Here is a 14,817-nt window from a genome sequence, read left to right as displayed (position 1 = left end):
TCAGGGCCCACCTCCATGGATCCCACCGTGTGCGGCGACCATGTCAGGTGCCACAGACCAAAAGGTGACCCAGTAGAGGCCCTGACCTCAGGGAGCTCACAGTCTAGGAGGGAGGGGAGCCAGGCAGAGAGACAAATACAAGAATGTTTCTGCAAAATTCAAAGCAGGGGAGACGTGCAGAGCCTGCTCAGAGGAGAGGGCATTAACTGGACAGGGAGGGGACAGGGCAAGGCTGCCAGCACAGGTAACAGGAAAGGAAGCACACGCCAGGCAAAGGGACAGAAATGACAAAGGCAGAGGCATGAAAGAGCACAGCTCGCCCAGGGACCCAAGGCAAGAAACAGGGCGTCCTGAACTCATTGAGATGCCTCGGCAACAGCTTGGTGTGGCTGCAGGGCCAGCAGACGGCAGAACGGCCGGCAGAGGGTCTCTGAGTCCCGGCCAGGAACGTTCCGTCGGTTGGCACTGGTATCGAGTATCTCTCTCTCTCTCTCTGGAAACATATATGGGTCGACGCTCATCCAACAAGTAATTAGACTCTCTGAGGAGGAAAAACTTTCTTGTTTGTTTTTTTCCCTCTCGGGCAACTTAACAAGTAAGAGAATGGTAATGATACCCCTTGTCCATTTCACAAACGAGCTGGGAAGAATGAAGTCTGCAAAACACAATGAGAGAGGACTGTTTACCAGAGCCCGTGGGGGACTGTGTGGACAGCCTATGAACTTGCCAGGGAGGGGAAGACGGTGCAGGGAGAGAATCGACCTAGGGCGAGGCCCAGAGGCCCAGCTGGGCGGACATCCTGCAGGCAGTCTCAGACCCAAAGGGTGCTGCGCAGCCGCCCCTCGCCCTCCCCATGTTGGCCATGCAGGTGCACAGGCTGCTTTTAAGCCCCTTGAGAGCAGCAGTGCAGACCCCGCCAGCTACAGGCCTGGGGCTGGCATCAGTCACTCGCCCGGCTCCTACCCAGTGATTACTCCGCATGCCCGCATGACCTGGGCTAATGTGTCAGGAGCAGTTTCAGAGAAAGGGGCCTGGGATGCCTTGGGCTAAATCTGTCCCCATCTACAGCCCAGGAAGTTGGTTAAGTGACGACAGGCACCCGAGAGCCCACAATTAACGCTGCCTGTGAGTGGGCCATGCGCTCAGCTTTTCCTGAGCACTGTTTGTCCCAAAAGAGGGTTTTCTGGAGAGCTGACACAGAAAAAATGTCAGACGCGAGGCAGCCAGCTTCATCTCCCCAGCTCAGTCCCTCCCCGCCCCACAGCCCAGTCATCTGAGGTGACTCCCGGGGGGGAGCACCAGGGCCTGGCTGTTTCAAATGCCAGCACCATCAGCTCTGTGCATCTGGGCTCTGCTTAGAGGCTGTGAGTCCGAAAGCTCTACTGGGATGGAACTGAGGCTTTGGGGGAAGGCGGGGGAAGAAAAGCGCCAGGCCTGAAATAAAAGTGACTTTTCCATCTGTGGCTCAGAGGAAGCTCCGCTTCATGTAATCCACTGTTTGCAGGTAATGGGAAAAGCACACACCGCCCCGGGACCCCCTTGGCGCTCACTCGGCATGTCAGCCCCACAGCTCTGTTCCCCTCCCCAGGCCTCCTCACCCCTTCTTCACACCCACCAGGTGCTACCCTGGGCCTTAGGGGTAAGGTGATGGGGAGCAGGGTCTGCAGGTCCCCTTGCCCCCAAATCAAGTTGCTAATGAGCATTCTGGGAGGGCCAAGCAGACTGGGTCCTGATTCTCTGACACCCTCTGATACCCGACAGTGCCACAGCGCTGGGTCCCAAAAGAATGCAAACAGACCAGTCACGTGCAGCCCAGCCCCTCACAGGAGTGTGGGGCTCACAACGACTTGAGGGGAGGCTTAAAACTTTACTGTTTCTTAGCTCACAGCGGGAAAAAAAAGTGACAATATATATGTATGTTCATGTATAAGTGAAAAACTGCTCTACACTGGAATTTGACACGACATTGTAAAATGACTATAACTCAATAAATACATATGTATATACATAAAAAACAATAAAATCCAAACTAAATTAAAAAAAAAACTTCACTGTTTCTTACCCTCTCAGCTCGGATTTAACTTCCCTCAGCACTTTCGTATTTAAATTTAAACTTGTTTCAATGTCTTGGGCTTTAGTCAATCAGCGGGAGCCTTAGTCATTTAAAACTGTTGTTTGGTCGCCAAACTCACGAAATGGTAAGTGAGCACCTGGCGATGAGAGGCCTAGTCTCAGGGAGCTGATGGTTTGGTGGGAAACAGACAAGGCACATGAAAACTAAACACACAAAACCACGCCAGCAGGTGTAGACGGTGTGGAAGGAAGAGGGTCAGTGTGATGCAGGGTGATGTTACAGGCGGAAGGAAGAGCTTTGCAAAGACTGGGGTCCAGCCAGGAGCCTGGGGTCCTGGAGCAGGTGTCAGCCCCAGGGGTGGGGGGACGAGGACAGGGGCAGGGAGACCTGGGAGGAGGAGGGGACCAGACTGGTGCCAGGATGAAGGGCAAACAGAAAGTTGTCAGAGAGGTCGATCTCCCCACACACACTTGTACACACACCACGCATCCACACATACATCCCACAACACACACACACACACACACACACACACACACACACACACACACACACACACACAGGGTCTGTCAGCCCCTGGTCCATGAGGGTGATGGTGTGTACAGGGCAGGTGATGCCGTCCCCAGGCCACCTCTCATCTCCCCTGCCCTCTGTAACAAACACCGCTGCCCGGGTCACCTAACACTGCTGAGCATTCCGGGCCCCGTGTGTAGGACAGACCTGCACTGTGCCAAACCACGGAACTGCTGGTGTCTGCTAGAATTAGGTTCAGCTGCAAACAACAGAAAGACCAGAAAGAAGACAAAAAACCCACCTGGGCTTAAATAAGCTAGAATGTTCTTTCTCTCTGATGAAAAGAGGTCTGGAGGTGGGCGGGCCACACTTTGGATTTCTGAACCTGCAATTCTGGGAACATTCCTGATCTCTAGAATAAAATGAAACAGAAGACGCCAAGTGCTAGTGAGGATGTGGAACAAAAGGAACTCAGTCACTGCTGAGATGCAAAATGGTACAACGACTTTGGAAGACAGCCTGGCAGTTTCTCACAAGACGAAACATGCGATCCAACAACTGTGCTCCTTGTTAGCCAAATGAACTTAGATGCTGCACATGAATGTTTATAGCAACTTTATTCATAACTGTCAAAAGCTGGAACCTACCAAAATGTCTTCCAGTAGGTAAATAGATAAACAAACTGTAGTACATCCAGACAATGGAATACCATTGAGCAATAAAAAGAAACTATCAAGCTATGATAAGACATGGAGAAACCGTCCACGTATGCTGCTAACAGAAAGAAGCCAGTCTAAAAGGCTACATGTTGTAGGATCCCAAGTGTATGATGTCCTGGAAAAGGAAAACTAAAGAGATGGTCAAATGCTGGGGTTACCAGGGCTATGGAGGGAGGATTCACACAGAGGATTTTTAGAGCAGTGAAACGATTCTGTATGATGCAGTAATGACAGACACACGTCATAAAGTGTACAACACAAAGAGTGAACCCTAATTTAAACAATGGACTTCGGTTAATAGTAGTGTATCAGCAATGGCTCAGCAATCCTAACAAATGTGCCACACTAATGCAAGATGTTACTGACAGCAGAAACTGTGGGAGGGGAATACAAGGGAACTTCGTACTTTCCAATCAATTTTTCTGTAAGCCTAAGACTGCTCTAAAAAATAAACAAAACAACAAAAACAAGAACTCTTCTTTTGGGTGGGGGGGCTCGTCCGGGAACAAAGAACTCTTTAAAAAACACAACAGGGGAAAAGGTCTCCGCATGTGCACCTTGGCCAGGGGCCCCGGCAGTCCAGGGGAGGGTGGTGGCTACTGTGTATTTGGGATCAGGGGCCCAGCTGACAACCTAGTGCAGTGATTCTCAGACTTGTCTGCACAGTTTGGAATCACTTAGGGAACAGCCTCAAAAATTACTGCCACCTGTGTCCTACCCCCAGTGACTGTGGTTTAATTAGTGCGGGTGTGGCTTGGGTGCTGGAATTTTCAAGAATTCCCAAGTGATTCTAATACCAGCCAAGTTTGGGAACCACTGAGCTAATGAAAGCCATGGCCCTGGTTCCAGAGCGGCAGGCTGGGGCCCACCCCCACAGGCTTTGGCAGGGCGGGGTGGTGAGAGGGGAGGAATCCCCAGAAGGCAGCCCCAGCTCCCCATCACACCCAGGGCTCTCAGCCTTGCACTGGACGCCAACCGCCTGTGGAATCATCTGGGGAGGTTTTAAAATGCCCACGCCCAGGCTACACTCCAGACCGATCTCAGAGGGCAGGACCCAAGCCTCCATCCTTCGTAAAGCTCAGCCATGGCTGAAAACTGCGGTGGCCAGCAGCTGAGTCCCGGGGCAGCCACTGACAGAATGCTCAGAAGTACTTGAGTCAGGGAGATGAGGGAGATGCCCGCTGCGCTGGGGTAAAGCACACATGCCTGTCCCCATGGGGCCAGTGGACCCCACGTCCTGCCCTTGGGGGGACCAGATGGCACATCCAGTGCCTGGCCGATACAGCTCCAGAGTCAACTGACCGCATGGGGTCAGACGACCTAGAGGGAAAAGATGCTGATGTCCACCGTGGTCAACACACATGGTCCCCGAGATGCATCTGCTCATTCCACGAATATAGCCCACTTCCTACTGTGTACTTGGCGTGTGGAGCTGCCACTCAAGTGAAGGCTAAGACAAAAACAAGCAAAGACATGGTCCCTGAGCTCTAGAGCTCACAGCCTATCAGGAGAGACACTGTGAATCAAAGACTCCAGACGTCAGCTATCACCAGAGCCACCAAGAGCGGTAAAGGGAGCGTGAGAGTAGGAGGAAGGGGGGCTGGATCCGGGGCAGCGTAGACCTCCCTGAGGAGGCACTGCCAGATTGGTGATGCCGGGTGAACCAGGGAAGAGGCCGAGTTCAGAAGGCAAAAGACAGGGAGCTGCTGGGAGGAGGGAAGAGATCCCAGGCAGAGATGCACCTGCAAAGGCCCTGCAGCAGGAGGGCAGATGATGGGGAAAGAAGGCCAGGGAGGCTGCAGCACAGAGAGCGAGACAGAGAAAAAGATCAAATGAGCTGGACGGGGGTCAGGCTGACCACACTGGAGACTGTGCACTTCATACAAAGAATGTGAAGCTCAGGTTTTCCAGCCCTTGGATCATCCGTGAAACAGGACAATAACAGAATCTACTTGCTGGATGGCTGCGGTGACTGAATGAGACAGGCAAAGCCCTGGGCTCAGCCCTGGCACAGGCACTATAGAAATGTTTGCCATTATTTTTAATGAAAGTACTTTTGTCATCACAACAAACAATAATCTGTTTCAAAAATGAGGATCAATTATGAAGCTGAATTACTGTTATTGTTGCATTCTAATTGGAGACTCTGGAGGGGCCAGGCTGAGCCAGCGACAGCTCTGAGAAGGTTCGGGGGGATCTCCTGGGTGGTCCTCCAAGTGTCCTCCTGCCCATCTGGGTCTAAACAATGCCGTCACAGCACCAGGGTGGGGATGAACATGCAGCTGGGGCAGCAGAGCCGCATCCCGGCCTGCCTCTCTGGGCCTGGGAGAGAGGCACCTGCCCTATGAAGTTAAGGGGTGAAGGGCACCCACACGTGAAGAGAGAGTGGGCCCTGGGCTGGGCACATAAGTGCCCCTTGCATGTGTGTGATCCACGAGTAACATGGCCGTGTGGAACCCCGAGGGGCAGCTGTTCACAGGCAGGGCCTCCTCTCTGGGAGGCCCCAGGAGGCTCTGAATGGACTGCTTCCTGCTACCCCAGCTGGAGACTGTCCTGACCACGGTGAGAGGCAGATCAGGTGAAGCGCGGACAACTCCTAGTAAGATAGGGAAGGGCAGAAAGTGTCAACCGGGCCTACAGACAAAGGGATTTCTGACTGCTTAAAAACCATGGGAGAAAACAAGAAGGAAAACAAAAACCAACCATCTGAGAACAGGCAGGGGGAGAAACGGCCAAAAAAGAACTACAGAAATTAAGAAGAGGTACAGATGGTGCGTAAGGTATAGCTCAATAGGCAGACAGTGTGCTTAGCATGCACAAGGTCCTGGGTTCAATCCCCAGGACCTCCATTAAGTAAGTAAATAAATAAACCTAATTACCCCCCAAAATAAAATAAAACTTTAAAAGAAGATGTACAGATAGTACTCAGAACATTCATGAATAATGATCTCTGATTGATAAAGACAAACACTTCTGTTTTGATTGATACTCGCCATCATATTTTGAATGGCCACCGTACACCGAGTGCTTCACATGTAATTACCGCAAACTCTGGAAACAATCCGTGCTCAGTGCTGGCCACTCAGGTGAGAACTCGGTGCTCTGACTGCCAAGCTCCATCTCTGTCCTGACGTGGCTCCACGCTGCCGCAGGGTTTTCCCCAAGGGAGTGCCCGTCGGACCCCATCTCCACTCTGTCCACCCCAGCCTGCATTCTGTCACCAGTCATGCCTTCCCGTGACCCCCATGACCCGTCACTGCGCAAAATTACCAATAATGAGTCTGCCTAGAGCTCCAGTCAAAGAACGCTTTTGCTGGTCTCCACACTTTTTTCATGGTACATATCTGTTGTTAAGTAGCTTTCAATTATACCTCCAACAAATTTATAAGCTATGTAATTGCACCATGATACCAATATGTTACGTATATGATCTAACTTACATTAAAATGGGAACTTTAAAAAGATAAGCTACTACAACCTAAGTTTCCGCCCTAAGAAACTGGGGGAGGAAAGGAGCAAGTCAAACCCAAAGCAACCAGAGGAAAGCAAAATAAAGGCAAGAGCAGAAATCGGTGAAATAGAAAACGAAAGAACCTAAGGAAAATAAATGAAACTAAAAGCTGGTTCCTCAGGAAGATCAATCAAGGTGGTAAACCTGTGACCCAAATGATCAGGAAGAAGAGAGAAACACAAGTTAGCAACATCAGCATGACAAAGAGACCCTCACCACTGATCCAAAAGACGTCAAAAGGATAATAAGGGAATATTATAGACAAGTCTATGCCAATAAATTTGACAATTTAGGTGAATGGACACAAAGCTTACTCAGGAAGAAACAGATAATATAACTAACCATATATCGATTTCAAAAAATCAGATTTGTAGTTAAAAATCTTCCCACAGAGAAAACTCAAAGCTCAGATGGCTTCACTGGCTAATTTTACCAAACATTTAAGGAAGAAATAAAACCGGTTTTACACAAACTCTTCCAGAAAATTGAGGAGGAGGAGGAAATACTTCTTAACACATTCTATGAAACCAGCATCACTCTGGTATCAGAACCAGAAAGAGAAAAGTACAGACAAATATCCTTCACGCACTTAAATGTAAGAATCTTCAACAAAAATTTAGCAAGTTGAATCCAACAATACATTAAAAATTAAATGTCATGACCAAGTACGATTTATTTCAGAATGCCAGGATGAAGGAATAAACATTCAAAAATCAATGTAATTTCCCATATTAAGAAACTAAAGAAGAAAAACCATATAATTATCTCAAAAATTCAGTATCCATTCCTGACAAAAATTCTCAGTAAAGTAGAAGTTTGTCAAGGTTGTAGGATACAAGGTCAATATACAAAAATCAATTGTACATCAGCACACTAGCAATGAGCTATTTGAAATGAAATTAAGAAAGCAACTCCATTTACAATAGCATCAAAAAATACTTAGGAATAAATTTAGCAGAAGAATTGCCAAGACAGCTGAAATGTTGAAACAAACTAAAGATCTTAATAAATGGAAAGATGTGCCATGTTCATGGATTTGAAGACTATTGTTAGAGTGTCAATTTGCCCCAATTGATCAATAGATTCAGTGCAATCCCAATAGAGACTGCAGCAGGATTTTTTTTTCTTGGTAGAAAATGACAAGCTCATTCTAAAATTTATATGAAAATGCAAAGGACCTAGAAGAACCAAAAGAACTCTGAAAAAGAACAAAGTTGAAGGATTTAAACTATCTGATCCTAAACTCCTAATTTATCCTTCCCCCATCCCTTTCCCCTTTGGGAACCCTAAGTTTGTTTTCTAGAGTATTTTTTAAAGAATAACAACAGGGGTTACATGGCTAATGAGATTACTGGTCAGTTTTTTGGTTTGTTTTATTCTTTCTACGAGCAGCAGTCTTTTAGATATTCTTTGGGAAGGAATACGGAAAGAAGGCAGAGGAGGAGGAAGGAGAGAGGATGCAAGCAGAAAAGGCAATGACAGACAAGAAAGCCACCCACCAAGAGGGGCCCAAAGCCCCAGTGACTACGATACTGGAGCTTGGGGACAAAGGGAAAAGCACAGTGACCAAGTGAGAAGGAACAAAGTGTCCAAAGACACTGCTCATGAAAATGAAACGAATTTGCTCTGAGAGCAAAATTTCTCGCCCACTTACAAAATATCCCAAGAATGTACTGGCCAGGGCCGTTTCATTTTGTTATATCCTCCCACCCCCACGCAACTATTAGAGAAGCTGGCAGGGAACCGAAGGGGTAGGTAACAGTGAAGGACACCATCTCGGAAGCTAATGGGGAAGGACTGACACACGTTTTACTTCTCTGCTCTCACGAAGGAGCGTCTTTTCTCCAGGCACCACTGCCTACTCAGTATGATTGGCACCAGGTTACCGGCCAGTCCTGTGTTGGCACAGCCAGAGCATGTTTGTGAAAGGAACACGAGGTCATTTCTTTTAAGCAATTAGTTGCACAAGAATATGTTTGCTTTCAAAACCAAACTCTGCCATTAAAAAAAAAAAGAAAACTATTAGAGGTAATAAACAAGTTCAGCAAGGTTGTGGGATACAAAGTCAAGGCACAAAAAAATCTGTTGTATTTCTACACACTAGCAAGGAATGACCTGACAAGAAAATGAAGGAAAAAATTCCACTTACAATAGTCTCAAAAAGAATAAAATAATTAGGAATAAATTTAACAAAAAACTGTAAGACTTGTATACTGAAAACTACAAGGCATTCTTGGAAGAAATCAAAGAAGATCTAAATATGGAAAGATATCCCATGTTCATGGATTAGAAAACTCAGTATTATTAAGATGGTAATCATACTCAAAGTATTTACAGATTCAACACAATACCCATCAAAATTCCAGCTGTCATTTTTGCAGACTGATAAGCCAGTCCTAAAATTAGTATGGAAATACAAACGACCCAGAATATCCAAAACAACTGTGAAAACTGCAAAGTTGGAGAACTCACACTTCCCAATTTCAAAACTTACTATGAGCTACAGTAATCAAGAATTCAGGATACTGGCATAAGGACAAATATCACTATAAATGGAATAGAATTGAGAGTCCAGAAATAAACTCATACATCCATGGTCAATGATTTTCAACAAGGGTGCCAAGATAACTTACTGTGGGAAAGAACAATCTTTCAACAAATGGTCCTGGAACAACTGGTTATCCACATGAAAAAGACTGAGCCAATCCATTATCACACACACCATATCCAAAGATCAACTCAAAATGGATCAAAGACCTAAATGGCAAAGCTAAAACTATAAAATTCTCAGAAGAAAATATAAGGGGAACATCTTCATGACCTTGGAGTAGGCAATGGTGTCTTACTTGACACCAAAAGCACAGGCAACAGTAGAAAAGAATCACTAAATTAGACTATCAAAATTTAAAACTTTCATGTATTAAAGGCCACCATCAAGAGAGTGAAAAGGTAACTCACCAAATGGGAGAAAACATTTGATAAGGGTCTTGTATCCAGAGTATATAATTCCCGCAACTCAACAAAAACCTCACAAACAATTCAGTAAAATAAATGAGCAAAGCATTTAAGTAGACATTTCCCCCAAGACATACAAATGGCCAACAAACACATGAACAGATGCTCAACATCCTTAGTCATTAGAGAAACACAAATCCAAACCACAATGAGATACCACTGCACACCCGCTAGTATGACTACTGCTAAGAGATGGACAGTAACAAATGTTGGCAAGGATGTGAAGATACTGGAACCCTCATGCATTGCTAGTGGGAACGTAAAATGATGCAGCCACTCCAGAAATTAGTCTGGCAGTCCTTCAAGAAGTTAAACATAGAGTCACCATATGGCCCAGCAATTCTACTCTTAAGCATATAGCTGAGAGAACTAAAAACGTATGTCCCCATAAACACTTGTATGCAAGTGTTCACAGTAGCATTATTCACAATAGCCAAAAAAGTGGAAACAATCCAAGTGACGTGTCCATCAACTGATGAATGGATAAAATGTGGTATATCCATACAATGGAGTATTACTCAGCCATAAAAGGAATGAACTACTAATATAGGTGACAACATACGTGAACCTTGAAAGCATTCTGCTAAGTAAAAAGCAGACACAAAAGGTCACATATTGTATCATCTAGAAATCATGAAATGTCCAGAATAAGCAAGTCCACTGAGACAGAATGTAGCTTAAGGGTCGCCACAGGCAGGGAGGAGCGGGTAGTGGGAAGTGGTGCTGATGGATGAGGTTCCTTTGGGGGCAATGAAAATGTTCTGGAATAGATAGTTGTGATGGTTGAACAATTCTGCATTATACTGAATCACACACTTTATAAGAGTGAATTATATGGTATGTGAGTTATATCTAAATAACAACAACAGTAATTCTTCCTGGTCTTGCAAATATTAACAAAGCTTCACTATGCCTGCAATGGCCCCACTGTCCTCCGAGATCTGGCCCCTAACGTCCAGTCTTACCTCCCGTTCTGCCCCACTCTCCCCATCTCCCTGTCTATGTTCCTGCTGCTCCCGGATTCCCCTATATCTCTCCACACCCAGGGCTACGTCCAGGGCTGCAAACCAGTAGAGCTACAGTCGAAGAGAGTTTGCAGACGGGTTCACAGTGGGGGTTTTGAGGGGTTTATCTTTTAACTGAATTAGTTACCAAGAGATTTTACATAAACGTACATACTCTGGCTACGACAGATTCTGCTGGCTCCCCATCCAAAAGCCGTGCTCCCCTTCTTCCCTAGTAAGGGAGCCCTGGTTTTGCTATGGTGTCTGCTCAGGGAAAGTGGGTCCACCCAGTGGAGGAGCATGTCACCCATGTCTCTCTGCGGGGTCTGGACTAGGGTGGCTGTGGAAGCAGTCAGAGCTCTGAGTCACAGTGACAGAAAGAGGCTCTGGCTTTTAGAGCAGAAAACAGTTTTATCATATGTCAGAAACCAATTGATCTTAAAGCTAATGATGCTTAATTAAGCTCCAAGACACCTCACCTGCACGGCCCCTGTGAGTGTTGTAGGGAAGCCAGGCTGCAATCAGCTGACATTTCTATATGAGCATTTCTGGAAAATATCCTAAAGAGAGCTGGAAGAATGGGACCTGCAACTCACAAGGTCTAGTATTTGGTATGATTCCTTTACTCAGTAAATGTTTATTTTCATACTTAAATTTTCCATATAATGAATTAGATGCTCCATATGTTAGAATTACAGACAAGGATTTTAAAGCAGTTATTATAACTGTACTCAAGGTGGTAAATGAAAATATGCTCATATTGTATGAACAAATAAGAAATCCCCATAGAGAAACAGAAACTACAAAAAACAATAAAGAACTAAATGAAAATTCCAAAACTAAAAATTCAAATATTTGAAAGGAGGCTGGAAAAAAAGTGTGAGTCTCCTGGTTCTACCCTGGAGGTGTAGGATTCACGAGGCTGAAAGTTCCTCAGACATAGCTGTGGTGTTCAAAGGGCACCAGACAGTGAGAAAACATGGCAAAGGTCCTCTAAAGTCTATGATTCAGTTCTGTCTGGAAATGGAAAGAATGTCCTGATAAAAAGAGAGAGAAGTATAAGAAGCATTGACCTCTTATCTTCTACCCTTATCCTTTCTGCCTGGAACACTGTTGTCTTGTGAGAACATGATGATGCTTGGAGCTATGGCAGCCACTTTGCAACTCTGCGGGGAAGTAGTGAGAAGGGAGACACAGAAGCTAAGTCAGAGCCCTGATAATGCAGATCTGTTGAACATACTGTGGAACCACTTGCCTCCGGATTTCTCATCCTATGAGATAATAAACTGCTCTTACTTGGGTATTTGTTACTTAGAGTCCAAGTACATCCTAAACTAAGACAGAGCTTCTCTTGAAAATGGAGAGATCTGGCAACATGGAACCTGCCAGGCTCTTTACTCAGGGCAGAAGCTCTCTAGTTACTGGTCTCACTTGGTCCCCATGGGCAACTAAGTTTGCAGTCCCTGCCCTACACATCTTTCGAGAGGTGGATGGATCAACCACTCCCTCTTCTACAAAGCACTTTCAGATTCCTGCCTCCCCTGCCCCAACCCCATCTAGCTAGAAGTAATTTCCCTCTCCTGGGAGCTCCCACAGTTCTGACCATGCCTCCTTTCTCCTGTCGTAACTGGACATTTAATCCCCTCCCACTTGACTATCAGCCCTCTGAGGGCATGGACCACGACTTTTCACCCTGTATCTCCCTCTGCTACCTAGGGGGCACTTAATGTCCGTTTGCTGAATAAGGGAATAAATGCTTCCCACAGTAAAGAATGCCAGTGTTCCAGAATCTCTCACTCTCCAAGCTCATCAAGGAGCTTTTAACAGGTGACATGTGCCGCTTCTCAATCCAGAACAACAATTCCACCTCACTCCCACCCTCCAGTGACCCCTGGGCTCTCAGTCCTCAGCCCCTGTCCCCTGGAGCACACCCATGATAGTCACCTCTGAAGCCTAGGTCCCAGGCCCCGCTGGAGACCCGCACGGAGTGCTGGGATGAAGGAGACTGTGTAAGACTTTTCCCAGGACAGCCTGGGATGAAACGCTGGTCACCACAAATTCCAGCAAAGGGTGGAAATTTACACACACACACATCTCCTCTACTTTACAAAAGAGAAAGGCCAGAGAACTTGAAAACTCACATTCCAAAGACAGATCCAAGTGAGAGAGAAGGCAGCTCTGCCCCAGAGGGCAGTGATCCCACAGAAGACAAGGACACAGAGCACCTCAAGTTGCTGACAAATCTGAGAAGCATGACTTCCTTTTGCATCAATCCTGCATCTAATTTAACCGTGCAAATGCTTCCTGAACTGGCGGTTGATTTTCAGTTTCAGTTTTTGGTAGATTCTCTCCTTGGTTCTGGACTTGGCTTTTCTTCTTTTCAAATTACCGTAAAAAACACATAACATAAAACCTGCCATTTTGACCATTTTTAAGTGTATATAGTTCAGTACTGTTAAGTACATTCACATTGTTCTGCAACCGTCACTACTGCCCATTTCCATAAATTTTTTCATCATCCCAAACTGAAACCCTGTACCCATTAAACACCAACCTCCCACTCTCCCTTCCCCTGGTCCCTGGCAACCACCATTCCACTTTCAGTCTCTATGAATTTGACTATTCTAGGTACTTTATGTAAGTGGAATCCTACAGTACATGTTCCCCTGTGACTGGCTCTTTTCACTTAGTGTAATGTCCTCAAGGTTCACCCCTGTTGTAGCACACGACAAAATTTCCTTCCTGTTTAAGGATGAATAATTTTCCACTGCGTGTATAGACCACATTTTGCTTATCTATCATCGGACACTTGGGATTTGGGTTACTTCCGCCATCTGGCCATTGTGAGTAATGCTGCTGTGAACGTGGGGTACGCGCACCTGCCTGTTAAGAATCCCTGCTTTCAGCTCCTTTGTGAACCAGGCCTTTGCCCTTCCCCAGATCCATCAAGATCCTGACCTTGGGCATGGCGTTCTGTTGGCCAGTCTCTGTTCCAACAGGAGGGAAAGAGAAGCCCAGGCTGGGCTCTCCTGTGATGCCGGGAAAAACACTCTGGGGTGGGGGGAGCCGGTCAGAGCTGAGCTGACTGGGAACTCAGGAGCCGGTTCCTGGCCCCTCCCGATGGAGAACGAATCAGGGACAATGTGGCAAGAAGCAGAGAAGAGAAGGAGGTCCCCACTGCCTCTGCGGGGGGAGACACATACCACTGCACGGAGGAGAAGAGTGGGACAAGGGAGGCCTCTGTTCCCCAAAAGGGCAGGCACACCGCAGAGGCGACCCCAGAGGCTCGAAAGGGCAGCCCAGGCTGCAGGGGCAGAGGTTATGTAAAGGGAGAGGAGGCCGAGACTGGCGCTATTCAGAGGACCTTGGAGAGCAGGGTCTCAGGCTTGGGGGGCCGGCGAGCAGAAGCCTGGAATGCTCTGATTTGACAGATGGCCTCCAGCTCAGCCAACTCCTGAAGGAGGGCAGACACAACAGCAGAAATTCAAAGGGCTGGGTGCAGGGCTGAGGGGTGGTTAATGGTGCATGGTGGGTCTAACCTTGGCCTCCAGAGCATGTGCTTCAGTGTTTTAGTGGGAGGGTGGGCAGACTACAGCTGGTGGGCAAGTGGGGGGGGGTCCCAGCACCTGTGAATCCCTCTGCTGTAAGCAGCTTTTAACTGGTTACATGATATTTTTTGGTGCCAAAGTGTCTAGGTTCAGGCACCAAATGATAACAGCCTAGGAAGGTCACCACAAATTCCATAAAAATGACTCAAATGTACCCCTTAAATGTCAGGACCGAGGTACAGACTCAAGGCTCTCACTCCAGCGCAGACCACACTTAGGTGCTCCACTGGTGCCCACGAGCCGAGGAGGGCTGCTGGTGGGGACACACCTTCAGCCCCCCACCCCCCACCCAGTGACTTCAACCCAAAGAGCTTCCCCAATTTGATGCAGATGATCTTGGAACCCTCCCAAGCAAACGGGGCTCTCAGGAAGA

The 14,817-nt window shown here is 47.0% G+C and overlaps 1 protein-coding gene across 4 annotated transcripts in view; it reads right to left on the bottom strand.

Annotated features, from left to right (window-relative positions):
* The window catches only part of FAM178B (family with sequence similarity 178 member B), an 83,982-nt gene that overhangs the window by 40,266 nt on the left and 28,899 nt on the right, over positions 1-14,817 (bottom strand). Inside the window, exon 9 of one of the 4 annotated variants that reach the window (XM_072951384.1) lies at positions 2,889-2,999. The exons of the other annotated variants lie outside the window; for them this stretch is intronic. Within the exon in view, the coding sequence (XP_072807485.1) occupies positions 2,889-2,999 (111 nt within the window). The remainder of the gene's footprint in view (positions 1-2,888; positions 3,000-14,817) is intronic. 4 annotated transcript variants of the gene reach the window in all.

This window comes from Vicugna pacos, chromosome 28, assembly GCF_048564905.1.
Source record: "Vicugna pacos chromosome 28, VicPac4, whole genome shotgun sequence".
Taxonomy (NCBI): domain Eukaryota; kingdom Metazoa; phylum Chordata; class Mammalia; order Artiodactyla; family Camelidae; genus Vicugna; species Vicugna pacos.
Note: the sequence above shows the minus strand (reverse complement) of the source record. Positions and strands in the feature narration are given on the sequence as shown.